This window comes from Xylaria bambusicola (genome assembly GCF_022495145.1).
Source record: "Xylaria bambusicola strain CBS 139988 unplaced genomic scaffold F5B22scaffold_7, whole genome shotgun sequence".
In the NCBI taxonomy this organism is placed as follows: domain Eukaryota; kingdom Fungi; phylum Ascomycota; class Sordariomycetes; order Xylariales; family Xylariaceae; genus Xylaria; species Xylaria bambusicola.
Window position 1 is genome coordinate 653,837 of NW_025953560.1, and position 18,302 is coordinate 672,138.

The window sequence follows — 18,302 nt, forward strand, 5'->3', positions numbered from 1 at the left end:
TTTAAATCCTTTTTTTTTTTTCACTCCCGGTGGGCCCAAAAAAACACACCAAAATATTTATAAATCCCTCCCCCCTTGTTCCATTTTTTTTTAAACCCCCCCCCCCCCCCCCCCCCACAAAAAAAAATGAAGGTCTTGTGAGATCTATAAAGACATTTATATCTATTTGTAATAACGAGCAGAATTGCTGTAGATACCCTCGAGCGAGTCACCGGACTCGTGTTAGTTCAGTACCGCTACGAACAATCCACCACGTTCTCACCTCATGTGACAGACGTTGAGCAGCAGTCAAGTGTCTAGAAAGAGCTGACACGAGGACTTTGGTCTGCCAGCAAAAGGGCAGAGCATTGTGCGAATTGACCAGATGAGTACATAGAAAATGCGGTGCTTGATAGGTGTTTATACTGATAGGACTTTGATGGTGCGCTAGGAGATAACCGCTTAAAGCCATTCAAGCTCGATGACAACAGTCTCAAAGTATACAAGTATCTTGATATTCTGGACACTTAAAACAAAACAAAGCATCACCGCATTCTATCTACATGTCAAACCCAACATGCACATAACTCATATTGAATACATACTCGTCATGCTTAAAAACAAGTAGAGATATCGAAATAGACATATCAATTTTAGCTTCGTCTCATGTTAGTAGAGATTAGTGGTATTGTATAGAATAGACTCGCCCGTTTGCCCATCATGCGTGATTCCGTCGCTCTCAGAGCTACCTACATAAGAAGCAAACGGCAAGACTTGCCTCACTTACGTACACTCTCTTAGGCATAGCACTACTCAATCACCAGCTCGATATACAGGAACTTGAAGTGACTGTCCCCCTTAGACTGATCTTTCACTGCACAGAGCATACATATATAAGAGCACTGCCTGAATTTGATGGGAATATGAGCTCCCAAGATACATGCCTCATCTTCTTTAACTTAGGTAGCACTTCCTTCTTTCCATACACGCAAAGGTACTTTGAGGAATACCTACGCGTGAATACCTATGAAACCCCAGTCCCCAGCAACGGCACCTTCCTTCCGGTATCTCGAGCCAGGTAGCAAAAGACATCAACACTACTCGACGACACAAGTACTTCCCTCCTTCCTCCGCTTCTAGAAGATACTTATGTGCCTGGGTATGTAGGTACTTATGTGAAGTACGCCTTCAGACAAACACATGCGTGTGCGCGTACAAGGCATCTCTCACAACCTCATCACACCACCCGCCTTTACTTTACTACAACTGTTTCAAGCTCAACCCTTGGGTTTCCTTCCTGCACCTCTTCAGAGTCTTTTCTTCTACAGCAATTTCTGTGCTGCAGGAAATCACTCCAGGCATTGCATTGCGTCTTCTCATTGTAACCCTTGAGATATCGGCCACACTGAGTTCGTCTTTTAGTCCCGTAAGTCATCGCTGCTTCCTTGTATTTATCTGCTCCTTCATACCGGTGCCTGACCCAACCCCTCATTTGACATCATCACTGATTTCCTACCCACCATTTCTTGCTCTCAAGATCGTCATTATCATCTTTCCTCAGAAGTCTCTACCCTTCCGCTAGCCCACCAGACTTCCGTCAGTAAGTATGGGAATAAATCATTGCTTTCGTTTTCCTTAAGCAAGTTTGCAAGCCTTTGGACTCATCAACACTGCTTTTTGTAGTAGGAGGTTGCATTGCTCTTTCATCTCCCTATTCTATCTGTCACTAACCATCCCAGAGATCTAGAAATTCGTGCTACCAATCCATTTGCAATATCCAAGTGAATCAACCCATCTGGTAAGCTTGACTTGACTGCTAGTCAGCTCTTGATTAGTATCCTTGCTACTAGCCCAATCTAAAATATCATGGCAATCACGGCAGTCTCAGACTTCGTTCACTCCTTCCCTTAACCCAACCTATTCGATGTCACCCAATACCCTAACCTAGCCCTCAAATCAGTCCTTTCCTGCACCACCACATCAGCTCTTAAATCAAGAGCTAGCGATACTAACTATCTACCCAGATAGACATTAAGCAAATCCTATTTCAGCATGGCTGCGTTCGACGACTGGGGTAAACCCGGCAATTCTACAGGCGACCAGTGGAATGACGCCACCGCCAATGGAAATTGGAATGGCAACGGCGGTGATTTTGGTGGAGGAGCTACCACGTCCTTCGACAATGGTGGCACCCATGGTTTTGATGCGCCCACAGGCGGCGACGATGCTCGAGACGGAGGAGGAGGTGGCGGTGGTGCCTGCTACAACTGTGGCCAAGACGGGTAAGTTAATTTTCGAAAGGTAAATGAATGATACCTACTCATCTCACTGTTTAGTCACAATAAAGCCGACTGTCCTAATCCCCGTGTTATGAAATGCCGACATTGCAACGAAGAAGGACATGCTGTTCGTGACTGCCCTACAGCACCACCTCGTGAATTCACTGGCGAGTGCCACCACTGCCACAAGGAAGGTCATATGGCGAAGGATTGCCCCGAGAAGCCTGCTGAAGTGTGCAGAAATTGTCAACAGGAAGGTAAGTATTATTAATAAATATGTATATGATATGGTCTTCGCTGACAAATTGATGTTACCAGGCCATACGGTCATTGACTGCAAGAACCCACGAAAGATTGACCGTTCCCATGTTGCAGAGGTGAATTCTGAAATTGCATGGGAAAAGATCATCCAGGGAGCTCGGGAGAGGGACATGGATGATGTCAAAGAAGCTATCCAGGAATATATCAAAGCCTGCCCCGATTTGACCTATGTCGAATTGGAGTCCGCTTTTCGTTCTCAGAGTATCGAAGTATACCTTATTGCCTTGGAGAGCCAGGCTATGATGGCTTCTTTGACGAACATGGATCTCCAGGGCAATCTGGATAAGAAGTATCGGGTTAACTATCGATTTAGTAAGAACCCAGCTCGTCCTCGTGAGCGAGAGCTGTGGCCTAGTGACGATAAGGAGAATTTGTCACGATTGGAAGATGCTGGTGAGCCTGTCAACCGTGGCCTCAGCAAATGCAGCAATTGCAGTGAGCTCGGCCATATCTTCAAAAACTGCCCACAAGAGAAGATTGAAAAGGAGCGGGTCGTCATCATGTGTTACAATTGCAACGAACCTGGACATCGTATTCGTGACTGTGAGTATATGAATGCCAATAGATCCAACTCAGCGGCTAACATCTCCTAGGCCCTCAGGAACGTGTCGACAAGTTTGCCTGCAAAAATTGCGGGTATGTTTTTTTCGACCTCCGGCTCTACTTTGTGATCTAGCAACGGAATACTAATGAATGCTGGGATATAGCAAAGGTGGACACAAGGCAGCTGATTGTCAGTGGTCCCGTGCATTAAAGTTCTCTATCGCGAACGACGTACTAACAGCTTAATAGGTCCCGAACCTCGTGTCGCAGGAGACGACGTAGAATGTCGCAAATGCGGCGAGAGTAAGTTCGCTCTATAAATCAGTGGGAACAGGCTAATAAGTTCATCACAGAGGGCCATTTCTCAAGAGACTGCCCTCAGGGAGGCGGTGGCGGCACGCGAGGATGCTACAACTGTGGTCAGGAAGGACACTCATCTCGCGATTGTACGGAGCCCAAGAAACTGATCTGCCGGAACTGTAACGGAGAAGGTCACACGTCCAAAGAGTGCCCCGAGCCTAAGGACATGTCTAAGGTCCAATGCCGCAACTGCGATGAGTATGGTCATGATAGTCGAGGATGCCCGAAGCCTCGCGACTGTGAGTCTTTCCAGATCTTGATATTCATCTTCGAGAGGGTAATGCATTTAACACATATAATAGATAGCCGAGTCCAGTGCCAAAATTGTGGAGAGTATGGCCATACCAAGGTTCGTTGCAAGAAAGAGACAGTGGCCCCCGACAACTTTGATGAAGGCAACACTGGCGATGGCGGGTTTACAGGATTTAAGGGGGCTCCCGAACCGGCTTCAGATGGCTGGATGAAGGAGGCCAGTGCAAATGCAACCACAGCCAATGCGAATGCAACCACTGCCAGTGGCGATGGATGGGGCGCTGGTGGAGCAGACTGGTAAATGTCTCGATGGGCCATACTATGGTTATGAGAGGATTTGAAGAAGACTCTGGGTCATTTGCTATCATTGCCTCGTCATCGAGAGGCCTCTACTGATCTGATAGTGCCACTGCTTCGTGAAGATAGTCTCAGCCTGCTCTAGGCAGGACGTGTTACTATACCTTCTTAGATGACAAGAGAGTTGAGTCAGGCAGCATCACAATTGAGAAAAAGCATTGAGTTTCTAAAAGCGATCAACCCATGGTACTCTACAATTAGGCTGCAATTAGATATATGGTAAGTTGCGAGAGTTGCAACCTATCTCAAATCATCTCTTTAGAAGTCCCATAGTGAATTGGTAAATGCCTGACGCGTGGCGTCACAGCCACAGCTTAGGCTCCAAGCAATTGCCCCGCATCTCCCTGCACTGAAGTTCAAGCTACATGGTACCTGCAGTTGGAGGCATACACTCCCGAGGTCCTCAGCTGCCCCGCGTCATCACGTTTCATAGTGGGAGAGAGATCCTGGAGGTTAGGCAGACAATTGACACCGATTATTATATACGTTGCTGCTTTGAACTTCGTCCGTGGTCTCCAATTGTCTCTGTATTCAAGACACTGATTTCTGCCTTGTTGCTGCCTCTGATCTATGTCTAAACATGCCGATCACGATTGAGAAGACCCTAGCTGCATCCCCGGTGACAATCCGAGGGCAACCAACACAGCTATCTACTGACCCTGCCGGCACGAAAATCGCTTATGCCGTGAGTAACCTCGTACCGGATTTCCGTTCCTTAAGCTGACTGTCGTCATGTAAAGTCTGGCAAATCGATATTCTTGCGCTCCATCGACGATCCATCAGACTGTATACAGTACACCGAACATACCACGCAAACAACAGTTGCACGGATTGCGCCGCTACCAAACATCATACCAGAATACAGGATTGCAAGTGGAGATGTGAGCGGGTTGTGCCATGTATGGGCTTCAACCAAGGATGGGATCAAGAAAAAGGGTGAGTTCGGGGGTTGATAGAGTAATTCTAGGGTTCTGTCAAGTCGGTTGGCTAACAGATACCTATTCCATCATAGACGAATGGCCAGCATTTTCGGGTCGCATAAACGACATCGCATTTGCCAGTGATGGAGATCGCGTGATAGCTGTTGGTGACGGTCGTGAGAAGTTCGGACACGCCTTCAACATCACCGGCGGAAAAGTCGGAGAAATCACTGGCCATTCCAAGGTCATCAATGCTGTCGCCGTACGGCCGACAGAAAGGACAGTCCGCGCCATATCAGCTGTGACAGTGAGCGATGACATGTCCGTGTGTTTCCTCGGAAATGTACCGAGTCCCCTACACTTTCAATCGAAGACCGATGGCCTCCATAAGGGCTTTGTGCTTGGCGCCGCCATCTCGCCAGATGGCAGTAAATTGATCACCGTGGGAGCCGATAAGCGTATTCAGCTATATTTGTACAACGATCAGAAGACTCCAAAGGGTTTTGATCACGACAGAACAATTGGCGAGGGCGAGCACAAGGGGAGTATATTCGCTGTCAGTTGGTCGAGTGACTCGAAGAGATTCGTTACGGCCAGCGCAGACCAAACAGTCAAGATCTGGGACGTGGATTCAGGCTCTATCTTGAAAACCTGGAGACTGGGTGGGGAGGGTGTCAGTGTTGACGATCAACAAGTTGGCGTTGTCTGGCCTCAGGGACGAAGTGACGGTTTGATTATCAGTTTGAGTCTCAGCGGAGATCTCAACTACCTGAAAGAAGACAGCGACAAGCCAGTTAAGATCGTTCAAGGGCATAACAAGACCATCACAGCTTTGGGTGGCAACGGCCGGACACTACTAACAGGAAGCTTTGACGGCAGAGTTTGTACCTGGGATGTAGCTTCAGGGGTAGGTACATTGGTCGATGGCCAGTGCCATACGAACCAAGTCACATCTTTCGCGTCGGCTTCAGGACAGGCATACAGTGTTGGCTGGGACGACACGCTACGCACAATCGACATCGCTAGCAATACATTCGCGGGCGAAGCTCCGAAGCTTAAAGCACAGCCTAAAGGCGTCGCATCTGCAGATGGCCGTGTCTACGTTGCTACAATAACCGGCGTCGAAGTCTACGCCAAGGGTCAATTTGTGAGCAAGCTCGACATCTCGGATTCGCAAGCAACAGCCATTGCAGCGCACGGCTCATTCGTCGCCGTCGGCACAAGCAGCAACGCCGTCCGGCTATACAAGGTTGATGGAAGCAACAAGCTCACTCTAGCAAGCGAGGCGAAGAACTCGGTCGCGCAGATCTCCGCTCTAGCATTCTCCAAGGACGGGTCCCTGCTCGCCGCGGGAAGCCAGAACGGCAAGATATACGCTTACAAGACGGCGGGTCTGGAGATCGCCACGGACAGGTGGTCCGCGCATACAGGCCGTGTCACGAGCATTGCGTGGAACGACGCGGGCACGCAGGCCGTCAGCGGCGCCCTCGATACGCATCTGTACGTCTGGAGTCTTGCGAAGCCGGGGGCGAGAGTCAATGTGTTGAATGCGCACAAGGACGGCGTCAATGGCGTTGCCTGGGTTGGTGAGAACAAGATTGCGAGCACGGGCGGCGATGCCGTGGTCAAGATATGGAATGTTGCTGGCGTACAATAGGAGTGAATGCGTTATGAATGAATTAGGAATGACTACATGGGCTTAAGCGAGCGGGATTCACGTATCGATAGAAAGTGGACAAAGACCGAATTAAAAGCTCTTGATTGAATGATATCGTGTATACTGAGGTAGAGACTTATTTGTACACAACAAAGAAAAACATCGACGTCGCTGTCGCCATCCCTATGAGAGAGGGAGCGCAAAAATGCTCTTTTTCAGATTTCTATGGTTGAGAATAGGAGGAATCGAAGTGGTTTAATTGACACTACGGAGAATTGTGCTAACTACGTGGGAGTATTTCATCATCTATATGAATTATCTTCTTACTTAGGTTAATCGAGTGACTGTCCCCGAGTCTCTAGTTGCACTATCCTGTTGAATTCTATTGAGATCGAGTGTGATGGGAATGGCGTTGTTATTTGTTTCTCCTATAAAGCTTGACCAACTGCTATGATCTGGTGCTTAAGCATTGTGGTATGACTATTTGGTTTTCCTACCTACATTGGCCGTAGACGGCTATTCTGCTGACTGGTCGTCATCGATGGGTTTGCATTGGCTGATCGATTTAGGTGTGAGCAGCGCTGGCGGATTCAGCAGTTCAACCGGCGGGAAATTGCTCTAGATACGTTTCTACTAAGGGTGGTGTAGCCTTGGCATGAAAAGGTCTTGACGGCGTTGACGACCTCAAGCATTTGGTGCTGTTGATTGATTTTGCGACAGGATAGCCTTCGTCAAGAAGGTCAGCGGCTTCCGTTGCCTGTCATGGGTCCTGTTAGCCTGAGTGCCTGGGAGAGCCATTACCTATTTCCCTCGAACATAGTTGTCATTGTCGTCGAGTAAACTTGATGAAATCTCTGCTGTGAACAGTCATTGACGACACTTGCCTCTAGTTTGAAGAAATGGGCTAATTGAGCAGTTCATGAGCTATCTATGACACGCATCTTCATTTAAGTGGTGTTGATCCTACAACAAGAGACTGATACTGCAAAGGATACCGACTTGCAGCCGCATGCATTAGTACTTGAGCAAGGCGGCGGTTATGAATATCTTGCCTTGGAAAGTTTTGCGCCCGTTGAATGGGAGATGGTAGGCCAACGGGTTATGTTCGAAGACGTACGAAACCCCATTGCGCATCTAACAGCCGTGGCTGAATGGATTAGTCTAGAATCGACGGTGAGGTGGTGGTACCTGAGCACTGAAATCAGGCATATCTGTCTAAAACTCGATGCGACCTTGATTGACTAGTATCCCTTGTTCGTCTTCGGGCGCTGTAGGAGGTATTTTGACTGAGATCTTCACGGAGTTCCGACACACCGGGAGATTGAACGATTAATGCACATCATGACAATTCTGTCATGAGCTCAAGGAAGCTTATGAGCGGCGTGGCCGCGCCTGGGTCATTGGCCTGCGGCGTTATGGATTCGGGGCCACTTTAGGCACTCTCATTCATCCAGGAAGGCAATCGAATCTGATGGCAGTGATGAACAAACTGTTGGCGACAATATACATCACAGCTACAAAGTAGAGGAGGAGCTGGGGGGTCATCTAGCCTTGGCAAAGTTAGAGTTGGGATAGTAAATCCGCTATTAGTAGCACCTCCTCTCAAGCGATCCTGTTTCGAGGTTCTTTGGGCAGGATTTCTTTTTGGCGCACCTGGGAACCCCAGCCAACCCTTGGATGGAGCTGACGCGCGAGAATGTGACGCAGACCTAACGAGTTCCCGACCGTACCGGTCGCCGCCATGAGCCTTGACTCCCAAGTTGACTATTCTATTACGGAGCAAACATTCACCACGTTGGCGTGTTTATTCAGCCCAAGGAATTGTATACCTATATAGAGACGTTACATTTTTTTTTTTTTTTCAATACCAATTTCGAAAAGTCAGGATGGCGGCAAAGAAGAGTCGGTGTGAGACCTGGGTGATTATGCGATTCCCTGCTGTTGGGAGGTTGGCGTGAATGGAAATAGCACACAGATAAGCAGTGTAAGTAGTGTATGCTTGGGTGTACACTAGAACGGTGGTGACAGAGTCTATGATCATCGGACGTAACACTATTTGGCGTCAGCTGGGGTCATGATTCGTGCTCGCTATATGTAAGTACTCGACGCTTCAATCCCTCTCGTGTCCATTACAGGATCACGGCACCCTGGATGTATTCGCCACTAGGGGGAGACAAGTTCAGCACTGGCTCTTTAGCATCAAAGATAGGCCAAGGGATGTGTGTTCCCTTCCATGTCACTCTATACCTACTCTATTCACCCATTCATTCTTTTCACAATGGCACCAAGCGTCCGAATAATCCTGATGGGATCTCGATTAAATGTTTGCTATAAACTCAATGGGCCTCAGGGAGGCGTGGCTATTCGGTGTGACTTGGTTGCATTGCCGAGACGCATCATGATCACTACGATGGACAAAGTCTAAAACACAAGGCAATAGTAAGGAAGCGGTGCAAGCGATGATCTGCTGGGGAGGGAGGTGGGAGGGTTCCGCAAACGGCAAGGTGGTGAATAAATGAAAGTAGTATCCGTGTTTGGCAAACGCAGTGTGGAAGTCAGGAGTCGTCTGGACTGGAGGGGCGGGTCCGTCCCCCGGAACAAGACGAGACAGACACAAGATAGCAGCACAAGACAGCACAAGACGGCACAAGAAAGGATACGAAAGGCCAAGTTTAACAGAGGTCACCGGATAGGTAGAGTGTCCGAGAGAGAGATGAGAGACGATAAGAGGATACCGATGCCTAGCGATGCCTGGCGGGCGAGGAGAGTCATGATACCTCTGTAGAGGTAGCGAGGAGAATACCGACAACAGGCTGGTGGACGTGGCTGATGTATTGGGATTCTTAAATTTTTTATTTTAAAATTCTTTTGTAGGAATATGCAGTATAGAGTAAAATACCAACAGCTCATTCAATCCATGATGTTTTGTTGTATTGTAGGTACCTACGGTATCTGCTAAGTAAATACATTGGATTGTATGAATTCCTGACCTATATTAGCTGGTATATATCGTATTGTAGATATGTACTCTGTATGTAGTGTAGTAGGCTGGAACACAGCTGATACCAGACTCGGGAATGAAGCTGGTACTTCGCTCCTCTTCCTAATCGCGAGAGGTGTCGCAAGTACTGGCCAGCGATGTCGTGTCATACTTGCCTGTCGGAGGTACATACAGTGCCTATCACAGAGGCGAGAGAGGGCGGAAGAGGGCGAGAGAGGAACGCGACTACCTCCCCGGTACACTACGCACGCTAAAGCAGGACGGAGGCTTGGAAGGTACGTACCGCTACACGTGATGGGCTGGGAATCCGAGCCAATCATCGCGTGTGAAGGGGAAGGGCTAGACCGGGTCCGGTTAGTGCACTGGGGAAATCAGGGTGCAGGGACCAGGTTGATTCTGTCATCTCGCCCTCCTACAGACCTGCACCACTCTTTTTCGCGAAGGCAACGGAGACAGCCTGGCTGGCTCTGGCTCCTCACAAATTTCCTTCAGCAGCCCAAAAGCATGAGCGAGCATCCCGTCTATTGTGCGCTGCCGCCAAACCGAGAGCAAAATGAGACCAAAGCCCCAAACTTTTAACCAAACCTCCCAAAGGGCAACAATGGCCGCCCCCATAATAATAAATCACTCTCATCACCCTCCCATCCATCACCACTCTCTTCCCTTTGCCAAACCATCATCATCATCGCTCCCAACACCACCAACACCACCACCACCACTACCACCGCCGTGAACATCACCCTCGCTGCCCTGCACCATCCCCATTAATCGCACATCGCAGACCGCCCAGCGTCTCACCAGCCACCAACCAACAGCCGGTAGTGTCGGTCCTCACCAACACCAACATTAGGTAACAGCAGCCAACGCCCTACCTACGTGCAGTAGATATTGACTGCTTCACCCGCTGCCGCTCCCATTCGTCACCTACCCAGAACAGACGAGAGCGAGAATCAACAGCCCCGGGTCCGTGGCACTAAATCCCACGTCGCCACCAGTCGCTGTCTAGTACTAACGCTGTCTACGGCTGGGCAACATCGTCACCAGCATCAGTTTCGGACTAGATAGATGGCCGTGCATCTTACCGACTAGCCAATTGCACGCGCACGCTACATCAACCCGGTCTGGCTGACTATTGCCGACCAGCATCATCATTCAAGTGCTTAGCAGAGTAGAAGCCAGTGGATCACCCTAGCATCGTGTCTAATCATCGTTTGACTGAAATCCCTTCACGTGCGACTCGTACATAAGACCACGGTTGCATCCGGTTGTCAAAAAACGACACCACACACCATCTCCCCTTCGAATCAAGGTCTCTTGGCTTCATCAGCTACAAATCATTCAAAATGGCACCCAACAGTAAGCCATCAGCCTCCAGCAAGGAGAAGGACCGCCGAAAGTCGACTGGCAAGTCGTCTACTATTGTGACGCTGCGAGTATCCTCCGACCGACTACGTAAGATACTTGACCCATCGTGGACCAAGGAGGACACTCCTATGAAAGAGTCGTCGGTTTCGTCGCCTGCGCCTCCGAATGATGTTCCTACCGCTGCGGCATCTCAAGACGATAATGCTACTCCGTCGAGTCCCGGTACACCAGCTGCGAGCGGGACTCCCTCGCAGAATCCTATGGGCCCCCCTACAGATGGCAAGAAGAAGGGTGTGAAACGAAGTGCTGCAGCTGCGAATGGTAATGACCCGACAGCTAAAATCCGAGGCAAGCCTGGCCCTAAAAAGAAAGCTAGATTGTAAGTGTTCCTAAATCAGAATTAGTATTTCTTATATGTGTTGATGTCTGCCTTGACATACTCTTTCTATTACTCGATAACGGCCTACATGTTTATTTTGATATAAATCAATTGTCTAATTTTCTTGCCAGGGAGGATGGTACTATCGACCCCAACGGACGCGCCGCGGGGAATACATATCATAAACTTGGTCCAAAGGCAAACCAGGGTGCTATTAATGCCGGTCTCCGTGCACTCGACCGCTCGGGCACGCCTTGTCGAAAATGGACTAAGGGTGGCTTCAGGTTAAAGTCATTTACCGGTGTTTTATGGGAGATTCCACGCTGGACGGCGCCCCCAAAGTCCAAGCCAGAAGCGCCTACGGAAGAACCCTCTGGCTCTGCCGACTCAAGTAACAAGGAGAACAAGGACGACAGTCAGATGAAGAGCGAGAAGAGTACCAGTAACGTGGAAGGCGAACCACTAAGCATTCCTCCCAGCGTACATGCTAGCTCTCCTACCCCCGTGGCTATTGCTGCCTCTTAAATGTGCTGCATTGAGGATCTTCTCATACCATTTTACGATCTACCGTCCGATCGTATTACCATCACGAGCGATTTGTTTTCTCTGGCGTTTGAGGAATATGGATTGACCAAAAGTACGGTGTTGCTGGCCATTGGCGTACAATTAATCAAGACGGATGGGTCGGCCAACAACAGCACCAACTATGTCTGTTGTATAGTGTAGCATCAGCAGCTACAGGCCTGTATTAAGGCGTTAATGGCTTTTACATGCGCCTTGCATCTGTCGCGCATTTGTCTGTGGATTAGAAAGGGATATAGGATTGTACAATACAAAATAAGCGTGTCTCTTCCAACTGGGCTCATACTGCCAAGCCAAGTGTTGGCGATGTCTATACTACAAATGCACCCTAGATATCGTAACTATTTATTTACGTGCATAATTGTTGTGTGTCCACGTAGGTGCCGAATTACACCATTCCTTGAATATTGTTTTCTATCGTCTCTTGCTCGCCTTGAATTGAAAACTTTGTCTTGTATATCATGCCCAAATTCAGTAGTGGGCTTACTGATGTAAACTTATTCCGATCATTCCGTGGGGGTAGGGATCAGCTAGGCTAACAGTAAGGGCACAATGCGCGCGCGGGGAGTAATGAAGCCATTACTTGGGTCAGACTCGTCACGACCGAGCGCTATGGTGTTCGGTTTTCGGTGGTAGCTATTGAGAAAAACTAAATCGACGGCCCCCCCTGCAACCGGGATTTATTGGCAGTGATTCTTGGCATGGAAAAATCTCGTTTCAAGGGTGATACTCGGGAATTTGTGAATCGACGGGAGCTCATTTTGTGACGAGTTCTTTGCGTATACTGGCGGGTAGAAGGGGTTATGTTGGTTCGGAGTGTTATTAGTGTTGGTAGGCAGTCTGGCTTACTAGTCCTTGTCTACCAAACACACGAGCTCGGATTGGATGATCGTGCGTGGTATGGACATGTAAAGTTTGAGAACACATTAATCAGTCTATAGCCACTTGTTTAGAATACATCTACATGGCTCGTATCAGCAACTACCTCGTGATCGCATTACCCGATAGCCTAGACATTTCCTCTCTATATGTATATATATATATATCCCCACAAACCATACTCCAATTCTGCCTCGAGTTTAGTTTACTCTGATCCATTTTCATTCGAGGAGTGGCGTATCTCACAAAAGCATGCTGGTGGTCACTCGACTGCTAGCTCCGGGCATCCTTGAACGAAAGAGAAACATAATTTACCATCCGTTCTCTGTCCGTTTACAGGTTCGACATGACTGAAACCAGCAGAGCATTCTCCGCTTTGAGGCGTCCCCCCCCCAACCTATCACCCGCAAAGATGGCTCAAAGCCGGCAAGAAACCCCGATCGAAGACATATACCCCTCCTATATACCTAGTACTGTAGGTGAGTATGTAGACTGGATAGGGATAGGTAGGTAGATAGGTCATATGGGCACATGATACCCTCAAAACGATCACGTACAGACTCGTTACTCGTCATGATCTTACCTAGCGTACCTAGTTATACCTCATGTCTACATATATATACACCAGTACATACATATATGCCCGCATGAATAGGTAGGTATATATCTACTTACCTATGTACATATGTAGGTATTCACTGTTACCATTCTGTACCATATGTACCTATTGACCTATTGCCATATAAGATCATAAGATAAATATATCTAACTATATCTAACTACCCCATACATACAATAGATGCCTACCTAAGTATTTATATACCATTGATCTCGGCGCAGAGACTAGGTAGTAGTAGGTAATTCGCTAACGAAGGTTTGTACTGAAGGTACCTCACGATGATAGGTTCAATGGTACAGGCAGGTATCGTTAGCAGGTATTGATGATACGCCACCACAAGGGTACCTAGGTAGGTGGGCTTTCAGGTGGATGCGGGTGGACTCATGGCTATCCTGGCAGCCAAGTGTTTCTCCGCAACCGCCGCTACGACGTCGAATCACCACTGCCTTGTCTTGTCTTGACTTGACTTACATAGTAATTGAATGGTCTACCTACATACTTAGTAACTGTTACTACTGCTATTGTTGCTATTGTTGCTGCTATTAGCATCTGTTGTATCATACCTACGCCTACGCGCCTACCAACACTCATTCTACTCGTTAGTACCTAGGTAGTCGTAAGAGTGGTGCTAACAACTGCCTACTTATTTCACTGCACCGCTGCACTGACTAACAGGCCAACGGACACTGGCCGGACACTGCCCAGCGCTGGCACATGCCTCCAACCCAAGGTCGGTAGGTAATCACGACATCACAACCGACATCACGACCGACATCACGACCAGCCATCACCACTCCGCCCTTCCCCCCTCGCCCGTCACATCTGCCTTTGGTCCCGACGTCCAACGGCTGTACATTTTAGACCTGCCGAACACCACCTCGACGGCTACCTCTCGTGCATGTTTCTAGGTAGCTCTTCCACTGTAATTGTCTCGGCTACTCTTCGTCGTCTGCTGTCGCCAGGCACCCTATCGATGGAGGTCGCCTAAAGTACATTTAATCCAAATTGTTGTTGTTAGTCCTCGTTCACCCGATTCATTCCTTCCGACACTGTGAGCCCGTCGCCTTCGAATCCTACGTCGTAAAGATCCCTTCTAAGTTATCAAGAACCTTCCCACTGTCTTGAGACCCGACGTACCCCGTTCCAAAAGACTTCGCTATCGATTGCCTGGACCCAACCGGCTCGGCCGAACTCGACTGCCTGATTTACAAGACAGCACTGGTTGCCTACTGCTACGGGCGTACAGAACACTCGCCATTGTCCTGCCATGGCCAACTCCTTTTCACATGGTTCTTCGGGCATGAATCCAGATGGGACATATCCCAGCTTTGTCCCTCGCGTGGGCAACTTTACTTCGATCGTATCCGGTTCCAACCTAACTCTTGCATCCCCCTCAATACGATCCAACCGCGTGTCGTACCTGCTGAACCCTGCCAGCGAGTCTACCTCGGATCTCTATTCCACACTACCTTCCTCACGAAGCTCTATGCTCGACGCAGAACGAACCGATCACACTCCCGATGGGGGTATCTCTAGTATGGCTTCGCGTCCTCCGCAATTACCGTCATTCTCTAGGGCTTTTGAGATGTTTATGCCCCGGGGGGGTTTAGAGGAGCCGTGGACGACGGGACAGGATAATACCGGATTTTTCATCCCATCGTATCTCAAGGGATCACCTTATATCACAAAGTTGGAAGAGGTGCATAGAGAGAAGGAAGCGCAGAATGATAGTCAACAAACATCAGGAGCTAGTCTTTCGGCAGCGTCTCTGGACAGTCCATTGAGCAAGACACCGGCATCTCACCTTGGTATGACTTACGACCTTATTGAGCGAATTCCACCGCTAGACCATACCTCGTCGGTCGCACCCTTGCCGACGCGTTGGAATATTAAGGACAAGTTTGGTGCAATAGAAGTTTCAGCAAATGGGCTGGAGGTGAAATACAACCCCACCTTGCGAACAACAAGGGAACAAGATCATGAAATGTGTGGGATACGAGCAGATCACCCTATGCCAACCCAGGCTGGTATTTACTATTTCGAAGTAACGCTGCTTTCTAAGAGAAGAGACGAGTACGAGACCCCTAATATGTCCTCCCAGCTTGCTTACTCATTCTCACGTAATGTTATGTAGGACTACCACTGTAAGTCTTGGATTTCTCGCCAAAAACGTGTCGTTAGCGAGACCTCCAGGATGGGAGCCGGACTCTTACGGCTTCCACGGTGACGATGGTGAAATTTATTCCGGTGGAAATGTGGGTAAGAAGTATAAGGACACAACTTTCAGTGCAGGGGATGTCATAGGATGTGGCGTAAATTTCCGGACTGGTCAAGCCTTTTTCACCAAGAATGGAGCAAACTTAGGTTGGTGTTTCACCCGCTTTCCCTCCATACTTGCTGTCAAGGCTAACAGTTCACATGCAAACAGGTACTGCATTTCGCGACATTAAAGGCAAGCAATATCCAGCTGTGGGTATCAAGAAAGCTGGCGAGCTTATACGCGTAAATTTCGGTCAGAATCCATTCGTGTTCAAAATCGACCAAGTCATAGAGGTAGGGAAAGAAACGACGGTCCCATATTTTACCACAGGTGTTGTGTCTATCAGTTGCTGGGTCATGTTGCTGATCTAAGGATCCATGTATAGAGGGAACAAGCTATGATCAAGCAAGCAATTTCAAGAACAAGGTGCGAAGCAAAGTCCCCAAAAATATCGATATAAAGCTTACGCTTGCAGTGTTGAAAAACTCATATCATCTCGAATGAACGAGACAGAGCTGATTCAACAGTTGGTTCGTCAATTCGTCTGTGGTAAAGAGTCAAGAGAGCGAGTTACTCACACTTACTAGGTTTTACAATTCTTACAACACGATGGCTACGTCGAAACAGCCCGAGAATTCGCCCAGGAAATACATGCCGAACAACATGCTCTTAATAGTGGCCCAAATGTCCCGGTAATGAATGTAAATATCAAGGATGATGACGATGCCCATCAGAGGCAACGTATGGCTACCTATCACTCTGGATGTAAGGCGCAAATTATTAACTGTCAATCAGGTATACGGAGAGCGGTGCTTGAAGGCGACATCGACCGGGCGTTAGCATTAACAAACACTCACTACGCACGCGTGCTTAAGAACAACCAAGATGTATATTTCAAGTTAAAGTGTAGGAAGTTCATCGAGATGATACGGAAAGCCGCGGAAAATAGTAACGGCAACGGTAAAGGAAGAAACGGCCATCCATATGATGACAATCACAATGAGATGGATGTCGATGAAAATGATCTCTCAGATACCCTGGAAGATGAATCCATGGAGTCACAAGCCGACCCTGGGCCATTATTAAAGGAAACAATTGCGTATGGCCAAGCGCTGCAAGCCGAATTTCGGGATGACAAACGACGAGAAGTTAGCAAAGCACTGAACGATATTTTCGCCTTGCTGGCCTACCCCAACCCGCTACAAGTCAAAGAAGTAGCACATATGTTGGACAGGAAAGGCAGGGTAGCAGTTGCTGAAGAGTTAAACTCGGCAATTCTCTGTAAGTTGCTATATCCCATGCATACGGCCCTGTTTCTAGCTATGGCCAATTCTAACTTACAATGTAACAGCGTCGCTAGGGAAATCATCCCGGTCGGCATTGGAAAACCTGTACGGCCAAACTAGCGTATTACTAGACTATTTACGGGAAGATGGCGGTCCGGGGTCCCTCATCTCGATACAGTCGGTGATCGACGAGATACCTAAGTCCCAACTGTTCTGAGAGTACGAGTAAGGAAAGGGAAGGAAAGGAAGGAAAAGGAAAGGAAACGAAGAAAGTTTTTAGCAAAGGTTGTAAATGAAATTCTTTCCTCCTTCTTTTTCGCCGTTTGCGAGAGAGGCGCCCGGTTGTAACAAACTTTCATCAAAGCATTAGCAAGCATAGTGATTCCAGTGGAAAGAGGGGGTGGGGGGAGGTTATTTATCATCAAGCTGGCTGGCTGGGGCTTTACCTTTTCTTGTGAAACGCATTATGATTGAGGCAGATGTAAACTACTACTTAGGCTGGCTGGGCTGGCTGGCTGGTGGACAGGCAGGCAGGCAAGCAAGCTGGGAATGACAGATAGATTAAGCACACTACTACTGTGAATTAATATCAGCGAATGAGATATATTGACGTATGATGTTGCGTAAGTTTAGGTTGTTTTCTGCGTGCGTGTTAATCCTTTGTAAGAGAGAAAATTGGAGATGGATTTGGATATGTATGTGTCTTGAATTCATTACCCAAGCAGTTGAAGCCTTGTTTTGAAAAGCCACCGGTTGATGGCTCGGTGAATAAATGCTTTGATCTTGAATTGGAGGAGTCGGTGGTTAAAGTGGTAGGTGATCGAGATGGTGGCCTAGGTAGGAAGCGCTCAGGGGGGCGGGCCTACCCTGCAAAGAAGTACGCATTGGTAAGTGGTTGGTGTACGTGGGTACGTAGGTACTTGGGTAGGTACTTGAGATACCTTGGATTTGGTGGTATATACAGTAGGTGGCGATTTCGAAATACAGTGAGTGATATGTTGGGATGGAATGGAATGCATTGATTGATGAGTTAGTTGGGTAATATTGAGGAAATTACATCGTATTACGATTGTCAGGTCGAATGGGAGATGTTTAGGAGGGAGAGGTGAAGCCTCTTTATCTGGGTATTATTAATTAACCGGGTTATGCAGCTTTATGGGAATAGATATATCTTTGTATCCGACTATTAAGACAGATGGACTGTAGGCTGCACCGGTTCAGATATGGATTCCACTGCAGCGAGAATGAAGACAGGCAGTGCCT

At 48.2% G+C, this 18,302-nt stretch overlaps 5 protein-coding genes across 5 annotated transcripts; all 5 read left to right on the forward strand.

Moving 5' to 3' along the window:
• Positions 1-2,021: 2,021 nt before the first annotated feature.
• F5B22DRAFT_510525 (uncharacterized protein) lies at positions 2,022-3,410 on the forward strand. The gene has a single exon (XM_047972527.1). It carries the CDS (start codon positions 2,381-2,383, stop codon positions 3,170-3,172), a length of 792 nt encoding a protein of 263 aa, XP_047833947.1. The 5' UTR covers positions 2,022-2,380; the 3' UTR covers positions 3,173-3,410.
• A 42-nt stretch (positions 3,411-3,452) lies between these two features.
• On the forward strand, positions 3,453-4,119 carry F5B22DRAFT_510547 (uncharacterized protein). The gene is made up of 2 exons (XM_047972528.1): positions 3,453-3,721; positions 3,785-4,119. Exons 1-2 carry the CDS (start codon positions 3,649-3,651, stop codon positions 4,033-4,035), a joined length of 324 nt encoding a protein of 107 aa, XP_047833948.1. The 5' UTR covers positions 3,453-3,648; the 3' UTR covers positions 4,036-4,119.
• A 552-nt stretch (positions 4,120-4,671) lies between these two features.
• F5B22DRAFT_643513 (WD40-repeat-containing domain protein) lies at positions 4,672-6,668 on the forward strand (the record flags this gene model as incomplete). The annotated part of the gene is made up of 3 exons (XM_047978285.1): positions 4,672-4,776; positions 4,832-5,027; positions 5,104-6,668. The coding sequence occupies 3 exons, from the start codon at positions 4,672-4,674 to the stop codon at positions 6,666-6,668; spliced, it is 1,866 nt and encodes a 621-aa protein (XP_047833949.1).
• A 4,066-nt stretch (positions 6,669-10,734) lies between these two features.
• Positions 10,735-12,055, forward strand: F5B22DRAFT_510626 (INO80 complex, subunit Ies4). The gene is made up of 2 exons (XM_047972529.1): positions 10,735-11,413; positions 11,545-12,055. The coding sequence occupies exons 1-2, from the start codon at positions 11,013-11,015 to the stop codon at positions 11,936-11,938; spliced, it is 795 nt and encodes a 264-aa protein (XP_047833950.1). The 5' UTR covers positions 10,735-11,012; the 3' UTR covers positions 11,939-12,055.
• A 2,738-nt stretch (positions 12,056-14,793) lies between these two features.
• F5B22DRAFT_634311 (ran-binding protein) lies at positions 14,794-17,256 on the forward strand (the record flags this gene model as incomplete). Its single annotated transcript, XM_047976963.1, has 8 exons — positions 14,794-15,566; positions 15,628-15,857; positions 15,922-16,046; positions 16,139-16,179; positions 16,229-16,283; positions 16,341-16,494; positions 16,549-17,034; positions 17,105-17,256. 8 exons carry the CDS (start codon positions 14,794-14,796, stop codon positions 17,254-17,256), a joined length of 2,016 nt encoding a protein of 671 aa, XP_047833951.1.
• Between the last annotated feature and the right edge of the window lie 1,046 nt (positions 17,257-18,302).